Raw genomic sequence first — 25,132 nt, 5'->3', positions numbered from 1 at the left:
TTTTACTGAGGAGTGGCTTCCGTCTGGTCACTCTATCATAAAGGTCTGATTGGTGGAGTGCTGCCGAGATGGTTGTCTTTCTGCAAGGTTCTCCCATCTCCACAGAGGAATTCTGAAGCTCTGTCAGAGTGACCATCGGGTTCTTGGTCACCTTCCTGACCAAGGCCCTTCTTCCTCGATTTCTCAGTTTGGCAGGGCTGCCAGCTCTAGGAATAGCCTTGGTGGTTCCAAACTTCTTCCATTGAAGTATGATGGAGGCCTCTGTGTTCTTGGGACCTTCAATGCTGCAGAATTTGTTTGGTACCCTTCCCCAGATCTGTGCCTCGACACAATCCTGTCTTGGAGCTCTACGGACAATTTCTTCGACCTCATGGCTTGGTTTTTGTTCTGACATGCACTGTCAACTGTGGGACTTTATATAGACAGGTGTGTGCCTTTCCAAATCATGTCCAAATCATGTCCAATCAATAGAATTGTCCACAGGTGGACTCCATTCAAGTTGTAGAAACATCTAAAGGATGATCAATGGAAACAGGATGCACCTGAGCTCAATTTCGAGTATCATAGCAAAGGGTCTGAATACTTATGTAAATTAGGTATTTCTGTTTTTTACTTTTAATAAATTAGCAAAAATGTCTAAAAACCTGTTTTGACTTTGTCATTATGGGGTATTGTGTGTAGATTGATGAGGGAAAAAAATATTTAATCCATTTAAGAGTAAGGCCGTAAAGTCACAAAATGTAGAAAATGTCAAGGGGTCTGAATACTTTCTGAATGCACTGTATGTGACCACTTGGTTACAGCAACACCGTTGTGCCGAGGACACCCAAACCAGAGTGGCACCGTAAAGCCCAAGAGCCTGACCCTCTCTGGATGTTGCTTTAGCCTTGCTTGGGATCTTTAGCCTATGTTGACTATTGGTTGAGACACAGGGCCTGTTAGGGTAGGCTATGTCATGGTGGGAAATTGGAAATGTGAATTAGGCCAAGTTGGAGGTAATAATGCATTTAGGTTTATTGCATCTCAATATACACTGCTCAAAAAATAAAGGGAACACTAAAATAACACATCCTAGATCTGAATGAATGAAATAATCTTATTAAATACTTTTTTCTTTACATAGTTGAATGTGCTGACAACAAAATCACACAAAAATAATCAATGGAAATCCAATTTATCAACCCATGGAGGTCTGGATTTGGAGTCACACTCAAAATTAAAGTGGAAAACCACACTACAGGCTGATCCAACTTTGATGTAATGTCCTTAAAACAAGTCAAAATGAGGCTCAGTAGTGTGTGTGGCCTCCACGTGCCTGTATGACCTCCCTACAACGCCTGGGCATGCTGATGAGGTGGTGGATGGTCTCCTGAGGGATCTCCTCCCAGACCTGGACTAAAGCATCCGCCAACGCCTGGACAGTCTGTGGTGCAACGTGGCGTTGGTGGATGGAGCGAGACATGATGTCCCAGATGTGCTCAATTGGATTCAGGTCTGGGGAACGGGCTGGCCAGTCCATAGCATCAATGCCTTCCTCTTGCAGGAACTGCTGACACACTCCAGCCACATGAGGTCTAGCATTGTCTTGCATTAGGAGGAACCCAGGGCCAACCACACCAGCATATGGTCTCACAAGGGGTCTGAGGATCTCATCTCGGTACCTAATGGCAGTCAGGCTACCTCTGGCGAGCACATGGAGGGCTGTGCGGCCCCCCAAAGAAATGCCACCCCACACCATGACTGACCCACCGCCAAACCGGTCATGCTGGAAGATGTTGCAGGCAGCAGAACGTTCTCCACGGCGTCTCCAGACTCTGTCACGTCTGTCACATGTGCTCAGTGTGAACCTGCTTTCATCTGTGAAGAGCACAGGGCGCCAGTGGTGAATTTGCCAATCTTGGTGTTCTCTGGCAAATGCCAAACGTCCTGCACGGTGTTGGGCTGTAAGCACAACCCCCACCTGTGGACGTCGGGCCCTCATACCACCCTCATGTAGTCTGTTTCTGACCGTTTGAGCAGACACATGCACATTTGTGGCCTGCTGGAGGTCATTTTGCAGGGCTCTGGCAGTGCTCCTCCTGCTCCTCCTTGCACAAAGGCGGAGGTAGCGGTCCTGCTGCTGGGTTGTTGCCCTCCTACGGCCTCCTCCACGTCTCCTGATGTACTGGCCTGTCTCCTGGTAGCGCCTCCATGCTCTGGACACTACGTTGACAGACACAGCAAACCTTCTTGCCACAGCTCGCATTGATGTGCCATCCTGGATGAGCTGCACTACCTGAGCCACTTGTGTGTGTTGTAGACTCCGTTTCATGCTACCACTAGAGTGAAAGCACCACCGGCATTCAAAAGTGACCAAAACATAGGCCAGGAAGCATAGGAACTGAGAAGTGGTCTGTGGTCACCACCTGCAGAACCACTCCTTTATTGGGGGTGTCTTGCTAATTGCCTATAATTTCCACAGCATGTGAAATTTATTGTCAATCAGTGTTGCTTCCGAAGTGGACAGTTTGATTTCACAGAAGTGTGATTGACTTGGAGTTACATTGTGTTGTTTAAGTGTTCCCTTTATTTTTTTGAGCAGTATAGTTTGAGATGCATGAATACACCACACCAAAATCTTGATTGTATGGCCGTTTTTAGACACACTTCTTGCAATTCTACGTAGTAATGATTTATGTTCACTACTTGGTCAATTGATTTGATGATTAAATCTCTGCAAATAAATTATATGAATTGATAGTTCAGCCGTCTGTTTTCTATTCTTCTATAATAGAGTAAACATGTGTTCAAGACAATCAAATCAATGTTTATTTAGCGTTGTCCTTTTACAACCACGAAGAGCGCTCCAATCATTTACCACAACACTTATCAAGATCTGTTAGTCCTACTCATCATTAGTATTATTATTATTATAAATTATCACATCTCACAATGGTGTTCATTTAGTAAAGTTAGATCAAAGATGAATCAATGTCTTGTATTTTATATAGCTGAACCGAGTCACATAGCAGGCCTTTAACGTTACTGTTACACCAAAAACTAGAGGTCGACCGATTATGATTTTTCAATGCCGATACCGATTATTGGAAGACCAAAAAAGCCGATGCCGATTAATCGGCCGATTTTATTTGTTTATTTGTAATAATGACAATTACAACAATACTGAATGAACACTTATTTTAACTTAATATAATACATCAATAAAATCAATTTAGCCTCAAATAAATTATGAAACATGTTCAATTTGGTTTAAATAATACAAAAACAAAGTGTTGGAGAAGAAAGTAAAAGTGCAATATCTGCCATGTAAAAAAAGCTAATGTTTAAGTTCCTTGCTCAGAACATGAGAACATATGAAAGCTGGTGGTTCCTTTTAACATGAGTCTTCAATATTCCCAGGTAAGATGTTTTAGGTTGTAGTTATTATAGGAATTATAGGACTATTTCTCTCTATACGATTTGTATTTCATATACCTTTGACTATTGGATGTTCTTATAGGCACTTTAGTATTGCCAGTGTAACAGTATATCTTCCGTCCCTCTCCTCGCTCCTACCTGGGCTCAAACCAGGAACACATCGACAACAGCCACCCTCGAAGCAGCGTTACCCATGTAGAGCAAGGGAAACAACTACTCCAAGACTCAGAGCAAGTGACATTTGAAACGCTATTAGCACGCACCCGGCTAACTAGCTAGCCATTTCACATCGGTTACACCAGCCTAATCTTGGGAGTTGACAGGCTTGAAGTCATAAACAGTGCAATGCATTGCGAACGGCTGTTTGAATGAATGCTTATGAGCCTGCTGCTGCCTACCATCGCTCAGTCAGACTGCTCTATCAAATCATAGACTTAATTATAACATAATAACACACAGAAATACGAGCCTTAGGTCATTAATATGGTCGATTCCGGAAACTATCATCATCTCAAAACAAAACGTTTTTCCTATCAGTGAAATACGGAACCGTTCCCTATTTTATCTAACGGGTGGCATCCCTAAGTCTAAATATTCCTGTTACATTGCACAACCTTCAATGTTATGTCATAATTACGTAAAATTCTGGGAAATTAGTTCTCAACGAGCCAGGCGGCCCAAACTGTTGCATATACCCTGACTGCGTGCAATGAATGCAAAATGACCCAATTTCACCTGGTTAATATTGCCTGCTAACCTGGATTTCTTTTAGCTAAATATGCAGGTTTAAAAATATATTCTTCTGTGTATTGATTTTAAGAAAGGCATTGATGTTTATGGTTAGGTATAGTCGTGCAACGATTGTGCTTTTTTCGCAAATGCGCTTTTGTTAAATCATCCCCCGTTTGGTGAAGTCGCCTGTCTTTGTTAGGAAGAAATAATCTTCACAGTTCGCAACGAGCCAGGCGGCCCAAACTGCTGGATATACCCTGACTCTGTTTGCAAGAGAAGTGACACATTTTCCCTAGTTAAAAGAAATTCATGTTAGCAGGCAATATTAACTAAATATGCAGGTTTAAAAATATATACCTGTGTATTGATTTTAAGAAAGGCATTGATGTTTATGGTTGGAGCAACGTGTACCTAAGCGATTATATGCAACGCAGGACAGGCTAGATAAACTAGTAATATCATCAACCATGTGTAGTTAACTAGTGATTATGATTGATTGATTGTTTTTTATAAGTTTAATGCTAGCTAGCAACTTACCTTGGCTTCTTACTGCATTCGCGTAACAGGCAGGTTCCTCGTGGAGTGCAATGTAAAGCAGGTGGTCAGAGTGTTGGACTAGTTAACCGTAAGGTTGCAAGATTGAATCCCCGAGCTGACAAGGTAAAAATCTGTCGTTCTGCCCCTGAACAAGGCAGTTAACCCACCGTTCCTAGGCCGTCATTGAAAATAAGAATGTGTTCTTAACTGACTTGCCTAGTTAAATAAAGGTAAAAAAAAAAAAAACAATCGGCCAAATCGGCGTCCAAAAACTTGAAATCGGCCCTAATTAATCGGCCATTCCGATTAATCGGTCCACCTCTACCAAAAACACCTACCGTTGAAGTCGGAAGTTTACATACACCTTAGCCAAATACATTTAAACTCCGTTTTTTCACAATTCCTGACATTTAATCCTAGTAAAAATTCCCTGTCTTAGGGCAGTTAGGATCACCACTTTATTTTAAGAATGTGAAATGTCAGAATAATAATAGTAGAGAATTATTTATTTCAGCTTTTATTTCTTTCATCACATTCCCAGTGGGTCAGAAGTTTACATACACTCAATTAGTATTTGGTAGCATTGCCCTTAAATTGTTTATCTTGGGTCAAATGTGTCGGGTAGTCTTCCACAAGCTTCCCACAATAAGTTGGGTGAATTATGGCCCCTTCCTCCTGACAGAGCTGGTGTAACGGAGTCAGGTTTATAGGCCTCCTTGCTCACACACGCTTTTTCAGTTCTGCCCACAAATGTTCTATAGGATTGAGGTCAGGGCTTTGTGATGGCCACTCCAATACCTTGAATTTGTTGTCCTTAAGCCATTTTGCCACAACTTTGGAAGTATGCTTGGGGTCATTGTCCATTTGGAAGACCCATTTGCGACCAAGCTTTAACTTTATGTCACGCTTGTCGTCGGTTAAAGAGGACCAAAACGCAGCAGGTATGTGAATGCTCATCTCAACGTTTTAATGAATACAAAATGAACACCAAAATAACAAACAGAAATAACGATCGACTGACAGTCTGCAAGGCACAAGGCTAACACAGAACAATCACCCACAAATAACAAACACAAACACACCCTAATATATGGGACTCTCAATCAAAGGCAGATAGACAACACCTGCCTTCAACTGAGAGTCCCAACCCCAATTAACCAAACATAGAAACAGACATACTAGACTAAACATAGAATACCTGAAAACCAAACAGTGCCCAAAAACCCCGGAATACTTAAACCAAATGCCCCTTCAACAAAACACACCACCCCGAACCACATAAAACGAATACCCTCTGCCACGTCCTGACCAAACTACAATACCAATTAACCTTATACTGGCCAGGACTTGACACTTTATGACTGATGTCTTGAGATGTTGCTTCAATATATCCACATCATTTTCCATCATCATGATGCCATCTATTTTGTGAAGTGCACCAGTCCTTCCTGCAGCAAAGCACCCCCACAACATGATGCTGCCACCCCCGTGCTTCACAGTTGGGATGGTGTTCTTCGGCTTGCAAGCCTCCTGTCACGTCCTGACCAGTATTAAGCATTATTTGTTGTTGTAGTTTGGTCAGGACGTGGCAGAGGGTATTTATTTTATGTGGTTCGGGGTGGTGGTGTATGTAGTAGGGTGTTTGATTGATTATTTCCGGGTTTTGGTCTATGTTCTATGTTTTGTATTTCTATGTCCTTTCTGGTTTGTTGTCTTTCTATGTTTAGGTTGATGGGGGTTGGACTCTCAATTGGAGGCAGGTGATTTCTCGTTGCCTCTGATTGAGAGTCCTATACATGGGTAATTGTTTGGTTTGGTGTTGTGGGAGATTGTTTCTTGTTTTGCTGAGTGTGCCTGACAAGACTGTCTAGTTCGTTTGTGTTTTGTATACGTGTTTGTTTTGGTTTTTTCCTTCTTTCCCTAATAAAAGAAGATGAGTATTCATGTCCCTGCTGCGTTTTGGTCCTCTCCTTACGACAACCGTGACACCTCCCCCTTTTTCCTCCAAACATAACGATGGTCATTATGGCCAAACAGTTCTATTTTTGTTTCATCAGACCAGAGAAAATTTCTCCAAAAATACGATCTTTGTCCCCATGTGCAGTTTCAAACCGTAGTCTGGCTTTTTTTGGCGGTTTTGGAGCAGTGGCTTCTTCCTTGCTGAGCGGCCTTTCAGGTTATGTCGATAAAGGACTTGTTTTACTGTGAATATAGATACTTTTGTACCTGTTTCCTCCAGCATCTTCACAAGGTCCTTTGCTATTGTTCTGGGATTGATTTGCACTTTTCGCACCAAAGTACGTTCATCTCTAGGAGACAGAACGCGTCTCCTTCCTGAGCGGTATGATGGCTGCGTTGTCCCATGGTGTTTATACTTGCGTACTATTGTTTGTACAGATGAAAGTGGTACCTTGTGACTTGTGAAGGTCTACAAATGTTTTTCTGATGTCTTGGCTGATTTATTTTCCTATGATGTCAAGCAAAGAGGCACTAAGTTTGAAGGTAGGCCTTGAAATACATCCACAGGTACACTTCCAATTGACTCAAATGATGTCAATTAGTCTATCAGAAGCTTCTAAACCATGACATAATTTTCTGGAATTTTCCAAGCTGTTTAAAGACACAGTCAACTTAGTGTATGTAAACGTCTGACCCACTGGAATTGTGATTCAGTGAATTATAAATTAAATAATCTGTGTTTAAACAATTGTTGGAAAAATGACTTGTGTCATGCACAAAGTAGATGTCCTAACCGGCTTGCCAAACTATAGTTTGTTAACAAGAAATTTGTGGAGTGGTTGAAAAATGGGTTGAAATGACTCCAACCGAAGTGTATGTAAACTTCCGACTTCAACTGTATATGTCACGTCTGCTCCCTCTCTTGGGGCTAGGGGGCAGTATTGAGAATTTTGAAAAAAATATGTGCCCATTTTTAACTGCCTCCTACACCAACTCAGAAGCTAGGATATGCATATTATTAACAGATTTGGATAGAAAACAATCTGAATTTTCTAAAACTGTTTGAATGGTGTCTGTAAGTATAACAAAACTCATATGGCAGGCAAAAACCTGAGAAAAATACAAGCAGGAAATGAGAATTTTGTGGCTGTACTATTTTCGAGTCATTGCTAATAGATCACACAGTGACAAAGGATTCATTTCGCACTTCCTACGGCTTCCACTAGATGTCAACAATCTTTATAAAGTTGTTTGAAGCGTCTATGATGAACAGATACCGGATGACAAGGAAGAGAAGTTGACGTCCTGGGATGTCGTCACTTCATTATTGCGCGCACCTGCGCGTTCATGTGAGTTCATGTGAGGCGAGACATTTTTCAAAATGTTTTTCAAGACACAGGAGAGGTCGGGTTGAAATATTACTGATGTTTCACGTTAAAAATGTCCCTAAAGATTGATGCTAAACAACGTTTGACATGTTTGAACGAACGTAAATAGATTTTTTTTCAAACTTTTTGTCGTGACTCCCCCCCCTACATTTTGAGCCTACTGAACGCGCTAACAACATGGAACAACTTGGAGTTATTTGGACATAAATTATGAACTTTGTCGAAAGAAACCACATTTGTTGTGGACCTGGGATTCCTGAAAGTGCCTTCTGATGAAGATAATCAAAGGTAAGGGATTATTTACAATAGTATTATTGATTTTAGACAGTTACAAGATGGTGCTAACCTGTATATCCTAGCCTATTGTTCTTAGCATAGCACCCCGTTTATCGCAAAGTGTGATTTCCCAGTAAAGTTATTTTGAAATCTGGCAATGCGGTAGCATTTACGAGATGTTAATCTATAAATCTTTGAATGACAATATTATAATTTACCAATGTTTTCGAATAGTAATTTTGTAAATTGTAACGCTGATTCACCGGAAGCATTTGAGGGAGAAAAAAAATCTGAATTTCACCGCCACTGTAAAATGCTGTTTTTGGATATAAATATGAACTTGATGGAACAAAAAATGCATGTATTGTATAACATAATGTCCTAGGAGTGTCATCTGATGAAGATTGTCAAAGGTTAGTGCATAATTTTAGCTGGATTTCTGCTTTTGGTGACGCCTGTCTTTGAATTGACAAAACATTACACACAGCTATTTTCAATGTACTCTCCTAACATAACCTAACTTTATGCTTTCGCCGTAAAGCCTCTTTGAAATCGGACAATGTGGTTGGATTTAGGAGATGTTTATCTTTCAAAAGGTGAAAAATAGTTGATTGTTTGAGAAATTGAAATTATTAGATTCTTGCAGTTTTGAATTTCCCGCCATGGTATCTTGTCAATAAATCCCGTTAGCGGGATCAGAGTGGGAAGGGGTCCTCTAGAGGCTAAAGGCAATGTCAACTTAGTGTATGTAAACTTCTGACCCACTGGAATTGTGATACAGTGAAATAATCTGTCTGTAATCAATTGTTGAAAAAATTACTTGTGTCATGCACAAAGTAGATGTCCTAACCGACTTGCCAAAACTATAGTTTGTTAACAAGAAATTTGTGGAGTGGTTGAAAAACGAGTTTTAATGACTCCAACCTAAGTGTATGTAAACTCCCGACTTCAACTGCAATTTCGAATGAGATTGTAGGATGGTTAGCTTAAGCTGAATAGTAAAAGAAATAGTATAATGCGTCACTATGCAGAGCCACTATGCAGGATATATGTTTTGATTGGAACAAAATACAAGAAAGGATTAATAGTTTGTTAACGTCATCTTGTATAATTTGTTCACGAAACAGTAATTCAAGAAGATTGAGATGCATTGGCTATTCCCATGAAACTGATTGAGATCAATCAAATGATTGGCATGGAGATGCAGTTTCACTGGTAAACCTTGAATAATTTTTATTCACGATTGACAGTGATGATGGCCTATTTAGAAATTAGGTATGCCTAACTTGGTGTTTGAGGGTATTAAAAATATTATATTTTCTTGAGACAATAAGTGTGGGCATAGGCGAACGTTGCAATTGGAGGATGCATTTTAGGCATCATTTTTTATAACAGGGCTCTCCAACCCTGTTCCTGGAGTACTACCATCCTGTAGGTTTTCATTTCAACCCTAATTTAGCGCACCTGATTCTAATAATTAGCTGGTTGATAAGATTAATCGAGTTAGTTACATCTGGGGTTGTAGTGAAACCCTACAGGACGGTAGCACTTCAGGAACAGGGCTGAAGAGCCATGATAGGCTATTCAATAGACTACATCTGTCAGTGCAAACTTTCATTGAGGAAATGTTGACGTCATTTACATCTTTTTTTGCGCTCCCTCATCTAAAAAATAATGGCAATACACCACTGCAAGTAAGATCTTTGGTAGGTCTGTAACCGGTGGTGTCTGTATGTGTTCCCTGCTGGCTTCATCCATCTGAGCAGAAACCAAAATGCAACCGCCCCATTATGAACATGGTAATAAAGGACCTAGAATGACAGCACCATGGACAACTCCTCCATTCACCTGCTATTTTGATCTGCCACTGACCACGTTTTAGCATTCTTCCCTATTTACATTGTCGTAGCCTACATTTGTATTAGTCTACACTGTAATTCATTAAACTGGACTGGATTATTTATCGCACCAGCATTGCAATCCAATGCATTCACGATTTATGCAATAAACTGAGATCTATTGCTGTGTTTTACATTTGGGCTACGCTATAGAAGGCTATATCGGTCCCCTAACACAGGAATAATAAAGGCCCAGTGCTCCACTTTTGTGAAAGATTTAAAAAATAATTATAATAAATGATATACAGTACCAGTCAAGTTTGGACACACCAACTCATTCAAGGGTTTTTCTATATTCCATAACACATATTGAATCATGTAGTAACCAAAGAAGTGTTAGACAAATCAAAATATATTTGATATTTGTGAATCTTCAAAGTAGCCACCCTTTGCCTTGGTGACAGCTTTGCACACTTGGAATTCTCTCAACCAGCTTCATGAGGAATTATTTTCCAACAGTCTTGAAGGAGTTCCCACATATGCTGAGCACTTGTTGATAGCTTTTTCTTCACTCTGTTGTCCAACTCATCCCAAACCATCTCAATTGGGTTGAGGTTGGGTGATTGTGGAGGCTAGGTCATCTGATGCAGCACTCCATCACTCTCCTTCTTGGTCAAATAGTCCTTACACACCTTGAGGTGTGTTGGGTCATTGTCCTGTTGAAACACAAATGATAGTCCCACTAAGCCCAAACCAGATGGGATGGCGTATTGCTGCAGAATGCTGTGGTAGCCATGCAGGTTAAGTGTACCGTGAATTCTAAATAAATCACAGACAGTGTCACCACAAAGCATCCCCACACCCTCACACCTCCTCCTCCATGCTTCATGGTGGGAACCACATATGCGGAGATCATCCGTTCACCTACTCTGCGTCTCACAAAGACATGGCGGTTGGAACTAAACATCTCAAATTTGGACTCATCAGACCAAAGGACAGATTTCCACAAGTGTAATATCCATTGCTCGTGTTTCTTGGCCCAAGCAAGTCTCTTCTTCTTATTGGTGTCCTTTAGTAGTGGTTTCTTCGACTATAAAGGCCTGATTCACGCAGTCTCCTCTTTGATGTTGAGATGTGGCTGTTACTTGAACTCTGTGAAGCATTTTTTTGGGCTGCAATTTCTGAGGCTGGTAACTAATGAACTTATCCTCTGCAGCAGAGGTAACTCTGGGTTTTCCTTTCTTGTGGCGGTCCTCATGAGAGTCAGTTTCATCATAGCGCTTGATGGTTTTAGCGACTGCACTTGAAGAAACTTTCAAAGTTCTTGAAATTGACTGACCTTCATGTCTTAAAGTAATGATGGACTGTCATTTCTTTTTGCTTATTTGAGCTGTTCTTGCCATAATATGGACTTGGTGTTTTACGAAATAGGGCTATCTTCTGTATACCACCCCTACCTTGTCACAACACAACTGATTGGCTCAAATATATTAAGAAGGAAAGAAATTCCACAAATTAACTTAACAAGGCACACGTGTTAATTGAAATAGATTCCAGGTGACTACCTCATGAAGCTGGTTGAGAGAATGCCAAGTGTGTGCAAAACTGTCATCAGGCAAAGGGTGGCTACTTTGAAGAATTTGTTTATCACTTTTTGGTTACTACATAATTCCATATTTGTTATTTCATAGTTTTGATGTCTTCACTATTAGTCTACAGCCTCTGTGCTCTGATTCCCTACAGGTGGAAGAGGAGTGTTCTGATGAAGAGTATGTGAAGGACAGCCCCTGGCTACCTCATACAGCGTTGCACTGTGTGTCAGAAGAGTCACTGTGTCTACCGCATAACGAGGTAGCCAACACACCTCTCGTGTCACCTCTGGAGGAGATCAAAAGTCTACAGCCACCCAGCGTCACCACAGCAACACTGCACGAGGCATCAAGGTATGCCCCTGGTTAACTTCTCTTGCTAGTGCATAGAGATTCATTTGGGAGTGAGGCCTTGCTGTATGTATTCTTGTCTCACTCCTCTCTGTGACCCCTCCTACTGTACTGTAGATCAGAGTTACTGGAGCAGCTGAGGGTGACACGAGCAGAGAAGAAGAGACTCCATTCAGTACTCCGAGACTTTGAGGACCACTTCTACACACAGACCGGCAGGTAAGACTCGTTACACTTCACTGTTTGCTTTTTCTTTAATTTTCTTTTAACAAACTGGAACATTTGGTATCCATAGTTCAACAATGCCTTGTGAAAAATAAAATAAAACATCCACTAAAAGAATTCAGCAGAATGCTACAACAGCGTGATGCACACTCACGTTAATACGACACAAATAAGTACTTAGGAGAGAGACGGAGAGATAGAGAACTGCTCTGAACGACATGTAAAGGTAATTTCCGATTGAGCCGACATAAGCAGCGTTTACCATGAATGCATTCTCCACTTAAGCGGGAACATTGCCATTAAATTTCAATCACGCTGTAAAGCTGAATTTCCGTGATGCAGATTGAATAGAGCCCTAAAATACAATGCTTTAATTACAATACTCACTGTACAATGTTATCTGAATAAGGCAACACAAGGACTATACCAGTAAAGGAAGCTGCAGCTTGTCTAAAATGTTAAGTTAGTATTTTTCTCTTCCTCGTCTTTAAAGGAATGCCCAGAAAGAGGACCGCGGGCCCATGGCAGAGGAGTACTGCGAGTACAAGAACCTAAAAGCTAAACTCCACTTACTGGAAGCCCTGCTCAGTAAACAGGATACTTAGAAGACTGTCTAAGCCTCCTTCACAGTGGGACTTTTATTTTGAAACACTTTTTTACTCATTTATAGGACCTTTAGTTTCTGAACAATTTTCAAAGTGAAATACCGGTACTTCTTGTCATGTTTCATGTCATGGTTACATGGTGATGCACTTTAAATTACTTTGATGTTGACTGACTCTCACTTTGGTTAAGAGTGATGGCAAGATGATTCAAGAGTTGCTGGGCGACATCCAGAATTTTTTTGTCCCTTAACAAGTACTTTGTTATTTATAATAACAAATGATATTTTATGCAACTGATGTAGCGAGTGTAACAGTTTAATTTTAAGGAAACAAAGAGAACAAATATAACGCAGTTGATGTTAGATACACGTTATCAATTTCTAAGATATTTTATGACACTATTGTTACTTGCATTTTCTTCTCGCAAAACTATTCTCGGTATAACAGGTGGTGTACTATGTTCAAATGTGGCACTTTGAAAAGTGCAATCTTGGCAAGGAGGATATGTCATCCAAATATACAATCCGACAATCCTGTAGAATGTTTGTGTATGTCAATCAGTTTTTAGTCCCACATTGTACTATGATATGTATTAGTTAATAGTTGACATGATGCATTGTGGTAATTCAAGTTATACATTACCTTGAAAAAAAAATGTGTGAATGTTGGCATAGGGCAAGTTACTCCCGCAGTCAAATGTGTTTTTCATCCCAAAATGCCATTCTTTACTATTATCAGATCTCTTGACATTGTGCACTTCTGGTTTCTATATATATCAGTAAAAAATACATATTTTCACATTTACTTTGCTAAACACAGTTTATGGTTTCATTATAACTAGAATAAATAAAACATAACAATGCAGTTGACAGCATCATGCTCTTAAAGGTTACCAAGTAGTAGTTACCAAGTTGATCTCAGAGTTAATTTGCTTTTTAGTGGCTGTTGCATTAGTATTGTTATTCTACAGCAAGTTATTTCCATTTGTGTTACCTTTGGCATAAAGATGATGACACTGTACCAGTCTCTGCCAATAGAGGGAGGGAGGTATGGAGTAACTTGGATCTGTTTGATATGAAACCAAACTAACACCTTCCAGAAGAGACAGAAAAAGAGGAACACAACCACCTGTCTACCTGGACTGAAGTGAACAGAAAGGTCAAAGGGAGAAGGAGATGTTTGAAAAACAACAGGAGGGAAAATCTATGAGAAAAGCTGTGCGAATAAATGCAGGCAACAATGATTGTTTGGTTAGAACATTTAAAGGGATCAGTCAGTTAATTGGCCAGTGTTGGCTAGCCGATTTGGATGATGCTGACAAAGGGTTGTTAGGGTCCCACACTTAAGCTGTAGATCTTTCAGTTGGGGCTCCTCCCTCTTTTGCATTGTTTCTCTTCTGATGGGGTTGACGGGTGGCTGGAATAGAGTTCCACACTTTTGGGAGGGTGGTCCTTTGAGGATGTAAAGGGTTATGGATGATGTGTTTTGTTTATGTTTGTGTGTGTATGCTATTGGATTGTGAATTCTAGCACCGCACCCTGTTGTTACATTTCTTTAACAGTCTGGGTCCCTCTTTTGCACTGTTCTTCTTTTGGGAGGGTGGTTCTTTGTGGATATAGAGGTGTGTAAAGGTTGGGGTTGCATGTGTGTGTAGCACAGGTCCAGTCCAGTCTCCCACTAGCGTCCCACGCTGATGTTGCAGGTCTTGCAGCTGGGGTCCTTCTTGGCGTTGACAGTAGAAAGGCTCATAAGCTGGTGCCCGCTGATCTCTGACACCGTGCCCAGTGCCAGGTCCACGGGCTCCGTGTAAATCACCTCCAGGATTACATCCTGGGCGTGCTGGAACACCAGCGCCCCGTCGCCCGCCTCCTCGTCCACCGTGCACGTCAGGAAGTGGTTGTTGGTGACGTCGAGCGCTTGCAGCCTTGCCTTACAGAAGTCATCGCCGGGCGAGCCCTGTGGGGCCAGCACCAGTATGACGTAGTGGTAGGCTGTATACATGCAGTAGAAGTCCCCGAAGTAGAGATTAGTCTTGGGGTTGAACAGGGTCTCAGCCTGGATCTCAAAGCGTGTGCGGCCGTAGGGGGAATCCTGGGGGGGCTTGCCTGTGTTGAACTCTGTGTTGCAGCTGAAGTAGAGGCCCTCCAGCTTTCCGCTGATAGGTGAGCCGTGGCTTCCACTGTTGTCCTTCACTGCTGGCAGCATGCGGTTCCCATGCACCTCCCTGGAGAGGAAACATGGACAACTGTCTGAGTATTCACTATACTATAGATTACAATGCATCATCAATACAACCAGGGATTAGGGTAGTAATTGGATCCTATCAAAAGCTTGTCAATGTGTCTCTTGATAATGCAAACAAGTTCTCAGAAAGGCTCCATTTTGGAAACAATGAGTAAAAAGACAGATCTAGGGCTCGATTCAATCCATATCATAAAAATTCAGTGTTTCTTGCGCGATTCAAATTTCATGGTAATTTCAGATTTAAGCCGACATATGCTGTGTTTACCGAATGCAGTCTCCTTAAAATGTATATCTCGCTGTAGCTCAGATCTTCAGCACAACGGATTGAATCGAGCCCCTGGTAAATGTAATCTAGGGCTGAATTCAATTCTGATCACAGAAGTATCACGGGAGATCTGCATTATAGCTCAATTTAAATTTAAAGCCAATGTTCCTGCGTTCGCGGATACTGCATTCACAGTAAACACTGCATATGTCAGCTCAATTGACAATACCTTTACATTTTAACACAGATCTTCCACGATACATCCGTGATACGGATAGAATCCAGCCCCTGGTTAATGCAAATTGCTCCTCAGTTTTCTGCTTGGTAAACAGACACCTTCCTTTGCACTAGACAGAACTCAGAAAAAACAACAGACACACGGATTGTATTCGGTGTCACATCCTGACCAGCAGAGGGAGCAATTGGATTAGTTTTGGTCAGGATGTGGCAGGGTTTTTGTGTGTGTGTGTGAATGGTTGTTGGTGATTAGGACTCCCAATTGAAGGCAGGTGTGTTGAGTTGCCTTTGATTGGGTGTCCTATATAGGAGTGTGTGTTTTTCTTTGGGGTTGTGGGTAATTGTTTCTTGTTTAGTGTGGTTGCACCTGACAGGACTGTTGGCTGTCAGTGTTCTTGTATAGTGTTTGTTCTAATTAAATTGAAGGATGAATACTAACTCTGCTGCATTTTGGTCCATTTCTGAAGACAGCTGTGACAGAATTACCCACCAAACCAGGACCAAGCAGCAGAGGAACGAGGAGCAAGGATGGACGTGGGCAGAGCTAAGGAGGAGCGTTTCCAGGGCGATGGAAGAGTTTAGTAAACTCGAGAGGCAGCCCCAATAACTTTTTTGGGGGGGGCACAAGGGCAGTTTTGCGGGGCAAGAATGGAGCCCCAGGCCAGCTCCCCGCACTAGCATGGAGGTGCGTGTCTTCAGGCTGGCACGTCCAGTACCAGCCCCAGTGGCCCGACTGCCCTCCGGGTCTGCCAGAGTGGCCCGACTGCCCTCCGGGTCTGCCAGAGTGGCCCGACTGCCCTCCGGGTCTGCCAGAGTGGCCCGACTGCCCTCCAGGTCTGCCAGAGTGGCCCGACTGCCCTCCGGGTCTGCCAGAGTGGCCCGACTGCCCTCCGGGTCTGCCAGAGTGGCCCGACTGCCCTCCGGGTCTACCAGAGTGGCCCGACTGCCCTCCGGGTCTACCAGAGTGGCCCGCCTGTCCTCCGGCCCAGCCCGAGTGGCCCGCCTGTCCTCCGGCCCAGCCCGAGTGGCCCGCCTGTCCTCCGGCCCAGCCCGAGTGGCCCGCCTGTCCTCCGGCCCAGCCCGAGTGGCCCGCCTGTCCTCCGGCCCAGCTCGAGTGGCCCGCCTGTCCTCCGGCCCAGCCCGAGTGGCCCGCCTGTCCTCCGGCCCAGCCCGAGTGGCCCGCCTGTCCTCCGGCCCAGCCCGAGTGGCCCGCCTGTCCTCCGGCCCAGCCCGAGTGGCCCGCCTGTCCTCCGGCCCAGCCCGAGTGGCCCACCTGTCCTCCGGCCCAGCCCGAGTGGTCCGTCCGCCAGGGTCAGCTCGAGTGGCCCATCTGCCCGGTGCAGCTATCGGCGCCACCAAAGTGGACGACGCCGAAGGTGGAGCAAGGTTTACGTCCCGCACCTGAGCCACCTCCAGGATAGGTGGGTTGGGGAGGGAGGGTGTAGCACAGTGCCGTCGTTGACGGCAGCCACCCTCCCTTCCCTCCCTTATTGTTTAGGGGTTATTGTTTATTGGTTTTGTTGGGGTATTGGGGATTTTTTGTTGTGTTTTCTTTTTGTAAGGTGCATTACGGGGTCTGCACCTTGAGGGGGGGTACTGTCACATCCTGACCAGCAGAGGGAGCAATTGGATTAGTTTTGGTCAGGATGTGGCAGGGTTTTTGTGTGTGTGTGTGAATGGTTGTTGGTGATTAGGACTCCCAATTGAAGGCAGGTGTGTTGAGTTGCCTTTGATTGGGAGTACTATATAGGAGTGTGTGTTTTTCTTTGGGGTTGTGGGTAATTGTTTCTTGTTTAGTGTGGTTGCACCTGACAGGACTGTTGGCTGTCAGTGTCCTTGTTTTTGTTCTTGTATAGTGTTCGTTCTAATTAAATTGAAGGATGAATACTAACTCTGCTGCATTTTGGTCCATTTCTGAAGACAGCTGTGACATTCGGAAAGATCTCTGGATGCCAACAAATTAATAGTAGAAACTTGAAAAAAGCACAGTGCTTCTGAGGAACGTATAAATTGGCAGTCAGATCTCCTATGATGCAAATACGAGCTCCAAATGCTTCAATTATTGGTGTAATTACATTGGTAACACTTTAAAAGGTTATCATGATAACCATAATTGTCTCTGTCATGGTAATTATCAAATTATTCAGGTCCCACCCGGGTCTTCATAGCAAAGGCCTCATTTTACGGTCCTTCACCATGCTACACCACAGAGAAATGAAAATAAGAGAAGATAAAACTAGAGAGCAGAAAGATCTCTTAACTCCCCCTCCAAAAAAATACATATTCACTTAAGACACATCAGCAAACATTTTAAAACACAACAGACTCATCTCCTCTCGGTCTCATTCACTCCGTTTCTCTCTCTCTCTCTATCTTGCTTTCCAGTCATGTTAGTCTGCCAGGTGTTTGCTACACACTCTGATTCCTCTTTCTTCAGAATATACTTTAAAAGGCTTTGCTTCTCCGAGCACAATGCTTTCTCTTCATTTATTCCAGTAATTACAGCAGTAGGTTTGAAATTATTTGGAAAAATTAATCCAAGTCCAATGCATGTGGTCATTGGGAAGGTAATTTGTTCCAGCATATACGCAAATGGAAAACATTTTTTTTGTTTTGTTTTTTACTTAGCTTGTGTAAGCTGCTGTTTTGTAAAATAGTAATTTGGAGGTTTTGTGACCATGTTACTCTTCTAGTTCAGAATGCAGAAAAAAACTACAAGTAAATAGATTTCAGAACTGTTATGTTACTGAACTATAATCTGCTAACCCGGGTACTTTATTTTTTGTATAATGCAATGTAGCAGAGTTTATGAATGGATTTGGAGAACTAATACGATTCCTGTCAACACTTTTTTGCAATAATACCCTTCTGCTGAGCTTGGGCAACTTTAATGAGGGCCACAAAAAATCAGAACTCATCGTGAGGGGCCACAGTGGCTCACGGGTCTGCATACCCACACATGCAGTCAGAGCTGGCCTTAGCCTTTTGGGGACCTTGCAAGCAAAACATTTTAGCGGCCCCCCTCTTAACAGTGGAGAGAAAAAAACAATTTAGAGTTAATTTCCTGCAATTCTACGCATTTTGCCATGGGGAGGAGAGAAGATTTTGCAACTTTATAACTCATTTAATGCAGTTCTATTCATTTTGCAGTTTTTAATATGATATCTGAGTGACAGTAACAAAGAAAATCAATGGGGGCCCCTGGTCGGTAATTCGAACATGATTACTACAAGTTTAGATATACAGTATGGCTAAACTAACTTACCAATCAAAAATGGATTTGGTGACATGGGCTAATTTAGTGACTGTCAGTGACATAACAATAAAAAAAACGCTGATTCACAATCAAATTTCAATTGTACCATTTTTGGGGTAGGGGGATTGATCCATGGGCCTACAAAAGGGGGGGCTGCTAGTTGCCCACCCCTAACTCCCCAAATACAGAACTAGCCCTACACATGCAGATATCTTTTGTTGTTGTACTTCTACCCCCTTTTCTCCCCAATTGGTAGTTACAGTCTTGTCCCATCACTGCAACTCCACTACGGACTCGGGAGAGGCGAATGTCGAAAGCCATGGGTCCTCCAAAACACAACCCTGCCAAGCTGCATGGCTTCTTGACACACTGCTCGCTGAACCCGGAAGCCAGCTGGCGACCGAAGTCAGCTAGCATGCGCTCAGCCCACCACAAGGAGTCACTAGAGCGAGATGAGACAAGGAAATCCCGGCCGGCCAAACCCTCCCCTATCCCGGACGACACTGGGCCAATTGTGCGCCGCCTCATGGTCTCCCGGTCACAGCCGGCTGTGACACAGGCTGGGATCGAACCCGGGTCTGTAGTAACACCTCAAGCACTGGGATGCAGTGCCTTAGACAGCTGTGCCACTCGGGAGTCCCCTGCACATGCAGATCTGAGCATATAAAAAAATGCTTCAAACCATAACATCTGGACCCTTTCCCTTGAGCTTAGAAGAAAACATCTGACAATTTCAGTTGAAAGGGAAGGTGGTATTAGCAAAGATCATGTGCATCCCTATTTATCTCCATATTACGTGATTCCGCTTGAAAAATGTTACATACAGTATCATAACATCAGAATAAATTTGCTGGTTGTTGTGCAGACATACGTACTTGGCCTGGTCAAAGTACTCTTTGTTCTGGTTCCTGTAGAACACAGAGAAGCGCAGCATCCTCCCTGCGATGACCTCAGCTTTCTCCAGCAGTTGGGTTAGATGCACCGTGGAATAATCTGGAAACAGGGGTTCGGATTAGCCATTAGACAAATATAACATGTTCATCATATAAAAGGCAGAAGGTTTTAGGGATATATATTTTAAAAATCCATGTATCAAAAAGCTTTGTTTCCCTGCCCCTCTTCTGCCCCTTGCCTCACCGGCGGTGGTGAACTCTATGATCTCGCTCCACTCTGACACAGCGTAGTCTCCATCAGTCTGTTTGGAAGCTGTCTGGACGGCCACAGTGTACTCGGTACGCGGGCTGAGGAACCAGTGACCCCTCACCGTCATGGGCAGAGGAACCGCCTTCGCCACCAGCTTAGTGGGGACATCCTGGACGGGGACACAGACAGAGTGCTTACACGTAACATACACAAAGCTTACAACTCTACACACAAACTCTGCATTAACACATTGTTCACTGTTCAGCTGCACAAGCAACATATCATATGTATCAATGGCAGTAGGGGCCTCCTTATTATTGATATATATATACTTTAATGCCACATACACACCAAAACAGAAACTCAGCATAAATACACTTCTCAGTGTTAAGCTGCTCAAACGACACATGTATAGACTGTAGCGTTCCCTTATGCCCATCTCCTCAAAATGTATTCACTGTATACTATGGAGCCTAGTATTATACTTCCTATCTCCTCCATCTATGCATTAGCTGCAGGACATTGATTGGGCCCGCACACCCTGCAGTATTACACCAGCCCCTGTGTAGCGACAACAGCAGTACATTAATGCACAACATCGTCCCTGCATGCTGTAATGATAATAACTGCATGCGGTCTATATTCACACAGAGAATGGGAAGAAAAACACTTCCTTTAGGGGGGCTTTTATGGTCACTACACCCATAATGTGAGCTGGGAGACTGATGAAATAGGTCTGTAAGATTTTACATTAGATCTATTCGATTAATGGCTCAAACAGCAGCCATCTTGTGCAATTAGTCTCTGCTAGCATTATGTGATATTGTTACTGCTAGTAGAGTACACGGTTATCTGGTGTTAGAGAGTGTGTGGGAGTGTCAGTTCTGAGCACTGGTAAAAGGTTACACCTGATACACTTCTTGTTTGGAATAGAAAGGTTACGATGTGGGTAGATACTGGTTGGTGTTCTAGCTCTAACTAAATTACTTGCCTCATCATGTAGAAATAATTTGATAGACAACTTCCCACTCTAGGGAGTTTTTCCCTAGCCACTGTGCTTCTGCCTCTGCATTGCTCACTTTTTGGGGTTTTAGGCCAGGTATCTAAAGCACTTTGTGACTAATGCTGATGTGAAAAGGGCTTTATAAAATAAAGGAGATTGATTGATTGTATTACAGAATTAGGAAATGTCTGAGCTATTCCTTTGAAATAGCCTAGTTGTTGTTGTTGTGTGTGTGAAAGATTACCTTGTGTTTGAACTTGTTGGAATTCTTGTTCTCCTTCTTATTGAGGTCAATGAAGTAGTGAGTGATGCGCTCCTTGACACGGGGCTCCATGTCCCAGCAAATCTTGAAAGAGTCACATGTGATGTTGCTGATCTTGATGTTCTGAGGGACAGGAAGCTCCTCCATCTCTACGATGCCACTGTCCTGGGATTTATTACCTGTGGCTCAGGGACAAAGGGAGTGGTTAGGCTTTAATGCTTTCACATTTTACTTAACTACTGACATTTATTTTTTTGAGACAGCAAATACATCAGATATGGCTGGCCCTACAGTCCCCTGCACTATAGGGTGCACTTCCAGCACTCAGCTGCCTCTGTGCTCTGTGGAGCACTTACCATAAAGCAGGGAGCTCCAGCGTGTATCTGTTGTCATGGCAATGCTGCAATCTCTTCAGATTACAAGCACATACAGTATTAAATATTTCAAATGCTGGTGATTATCGTGACTCAACCCAACACAGATGGATCTCTTAATAAAGCCTTGCTTTCTTTCTTTCATGGGGGACATTTTTATTTTGTCACAAAGAAAATGTAAGTAGGAGATGCTCTGATAAACCTTTCAGTCAGGGTCTGTCAGACCATGTTCTAGTCCAGCACAGGTGTGCGTGGCAAGGATTGGATACATTTATAATTTCCTAATTAAATGTATTGTCAGACACTTTTTGGTGCTATGTTTGTGTTTATGAAAATGTAATAACATAAATACTTCTATATTTCTTAATTCCATTCTTTAGTATGTATTGTTAGATATTACTGCACTGTTGGAGCTAGGAACACACGCATTTCGCTACACCCACAATAACATCTGCTAAATACTGTGTGTATGTGACCAATAATACTTGATTTGATGTGCATGCGCACACTCTCCCTCTCTTATACACACACACACACACACACACACACACACACACACACACACACACACACACACACACACACACACACACACACACACACACACACACACACACACACACACACACACACACACACACACACACACACACAAATACAAATAGCCCTATACACCAAAACTAGTGAGTGAATAAGAGCTTTGTGACATGGCCATGAGCTTAGCATCCACTACACACAAAAAAGAAACACTCTTGGCATGGCAACAATATGTTTTCTGTGCAAGCTCTAAATACAATAACTAGATGCAAGAATGTGGAATTCTGGGGTAATGCACAGGAAACAATAAACAATGGGAAAAGCAGCAGACCATGGAACTCCTATCTCTGACCATGAGCTCTGAGGCTGGATGATAATTGAGTATTTCCACAAATTGGGTCAGGTTTTTCTCCCTATACACACACACCATGGGTGAAACATGTTATATTGACCATTTATATGGAGTATTTACAATAATGTCAAATGAATCATTTATACTGAGGTTATTGAACTAGGCATGAAAAAATGTGTTTCTGCCAAGGGCCACCTTTCAACCCAGGTCATCTGTTCTGTGCTAAACAAACTTCTGCCAAGCCAGTTGAAGAGTAGATATTTTCCTGAAAAGTAGCATATTGCAATAAAACTTAGACACACTACTGGGACAACATACTCCCATGACAAATGAAAGCAGGGGGGTGTAACTCACAATAACCCTTGTAGAAACAATTGTCTATTTTTCCTATAGGCCCCACCCACTTGTGTCCTAAAGAGTGTTTAGCTGATTAACAGGAACAGTGATCTTCACCTCACAGAGAGGTCTCCTTTCCTTAGTGCCTAAGCAGCTCAATAAAATAATGTACAGTAGTACCAAACAAAATGAATGAACCTGCCCCTAGGTAGAGTAAAGTAGCGACAGGTTGTAGACGTAGCAAAGTGGGTGGCAGGTAGCCTAGCGGTTAGAGCGTTGGGCCAGAAGTCGCTGGTTTGAATACTTGAGCCAACAAGGTGAAAAATCTGTTGGTGTCCTTCACCATGGCACTTACAGACTCAAACATGGAGAGGTTGAACATGTCAGTGAAGACACCTGCCAGTTGGTCAGCGCATGCTGGGAGTACACGTCCTGGTAATCCGTCTGGCCCTGCGGCCTTGTGAATGTTGACCTGTCCTTCTGGACAGATTGGAGAGGTGGGTTGGCCTCCAGTCCAGTTCTAAATTGGTTTAGGACCTATTTAAAATCGGTCAAGAGTTTTGTCACCCTTGGTGAACATAACTCAGAGAAAATAGATATCAAGTGGCGTTCCACAAGGTTAGATTTTGGGCCCGGTACTGTTCAGTATTATATATGTTACCCCTTGGCAGCGTTATCAGAAAGCACAGCAGTGATTTTTACTGCTACGCAGATGAAACATAACTTTGCATTTCTGTGTCATCCGAGGATTCTAAATCTATCTTTTCTATTGCCTCTTGGGAGAGGCTGCTGACATCAACCTTGTTGCTACTGATTCTTCACTCTTCTCTGTCACTGCAGCCTGACTGACTGCTCTGTATTGGCCTGGCTCATCAGCTGTGTTACAGATGCCTGATCCATCTATTGACTAAGATCATGAGTGCTTTCAGAAAATGTACTGTAGCCTATCTATAGGCTGCTCACATACACTTGTTGAGGGATACACAATGAATGGTCATATACAAACGCATTCCTTAAAGCATAGATAAGTAGAACGCTGAGCTGTAGTCAATGACTAGCATTCTCACATAGGTGTTCCTTTGTCCAGGTGTGAAAGGGCAGTGTGGAGTGCAATAGAGATTGCATCGTATGTGGAGCTGTTGGTGCGGTATGCAAATTTGGGTGGGTCTAAGGCTTCTGGGATAATGGTGTTGATGTGAGCCATGACCAGCCTTTCAAAGCATTTCATGGCTACAGACGTGAGTGCTACGCGTCAGTAGTCATTTAGGCAGGTTACCTTAGTGTTCTTGGGAAAATGGACAATGTTGGTATTACAGACTTAGCTCGTCAGCTGTTTACACTAATGCCACCTCATTAACCTGCAAATAGATGCATTACACTGACACAGGCATGGTATGCCTGACTAATGCAGCCAATGTTTGCCCACATAACAGCCTTACACACTGCTTTAGTTAAAATAATCTAATCACATATACTGTGAAAACGGAGCCGGAGGGGAGGGCTGCCATGCTATTTTGTTTGTTTTTTTGCGTTGTTCGTAACTTGTTTTGTACATAATGTTCCTGCTACTGTCTCTTATGACCGAAAAGATCTTCTGGACATCATAACTGGGATTACTCACCTCAAATTGGACAAAGAGTTCTTCTTCATTGAGTCGGACGGGAGGGATATACTACTATAGACACCCGACCAGGCCCAGATCCCCGTGATTCGCTGGAAAAGGAAACGGAGGTTTCGCTGAAGGAGATCAGGGTGCCTTGTGATGATCAGGTGACGAGTGGCTAATCTGCCCTTGCCTTCCATCCTGTTAGCTAACGTTCAATCGCTGGAAAATAATTGGGACGAACTGAAAGCACGTATATCCTACCAACAGGACATTTAAAACTGTAATATCTTATGTTTCACCGAGTTGTGGCTGAACGACGATATTAAGAACATACAACTGGTGGGTTATACACTCCATCGGCAAGACAGAACAGCAGCCTCCAGTAAAATATGGGGCGGGGGCCTAAGCATATTTGTAAACAATATTTGGTGCATGATATCTAAGGAAGTCTCAAGGTTTTGCTCACCTGAAGTAGAGTATCTCATGATAAGCTGTAGATCACACTATCTACCTAGAGAGTTTTCATCTGTATTTTTTGTAGCTGTCTACATACCACCACATACCGAGGCTGGCACTAAAACCACACTCAATGAGCTGTTT

The 25,132-nt window shown here is 42.8% G+C and overlaps 2 protein-coding genes across 3 annotated transcripts in view; one reads left to right on the top strand and one right to left on the bottom strand.

The window, feature by feature from the left end:
• The window catches only part of fam13c (family with sequence similarity 13 member C), a 30,985-nt gene extending 17,270 nt beyond the window's left edge, over positions 1–13,715 (top strand). Inside the window, exons 9-11 of the mRNA XM_045721392.1 lie at positions 11,891–12,090; positions 12,205–12,306; positions 12,806–13,715. Coding sequence (XP_045577348.1) covers positions 11,891–12,090; positions 12,205–12,306; positions 12,806–12,917 — 414 coding nt within the window. The 3' untranslated portion in view covers positions 12,918–13,715. The remainder of the gene's footprint in view (positions 1–11,890; positions 12,091–12,204; positions 12,307–12,805) is intronic.
• phyhiplb (phytanoyl-CoA 2-hydroxylase interacting protein-like b) overlaps positions 12,328–25,132 on the bottom strand; it is a 38,046-nt gene continuing 25,241 nt past the window's right edge. For both annotated transcript variants that reach the window (XM_014204983.2, XM_014204992.2), the window contains exons 2-5: positions 21,310–21,506; positions 20,057–20,231; positions 19,795–19,912; positions 12,328–15,141 (exon numbers count right to left, since the gene is read on the bottom strand). In XM_014204983.2, the coding sequence (XP_014060458.1) occupies positions 14,595–15,141; positions 19,795–19,912; positions 20,057–20,231; positions 21,310–21,506 (1,037 nt within the window). In that variant the 3' untranslated portion in view covers positions 12,328–14,594. The remainder of the gene's footprint in view (positions 15,142–19,794; positions 19,913–20,056; positions 20,232–21,309; positions 21,507–25,132) is intronic.

The sequence above is a fragment of the Salmo salar genome, chromosome ssa01 (genome assembly GCF_905237065.1).
Source record: "Salmo salar chromosome ssa01, Ssal_v3.1, whole genome shotgun sequence".
Classification (NCBI taxonomy): Eukaryota; Metazoa; Chordata; class Actinopteri; order Salmoniformes; family Salmonidae; genus Salmo; species Salmo salar.
The sequence above is the reverse complement of the archived record's forward strand: the minus strand, read 5'-3'. Positions and strand labels throughout refer to the sequence as shown.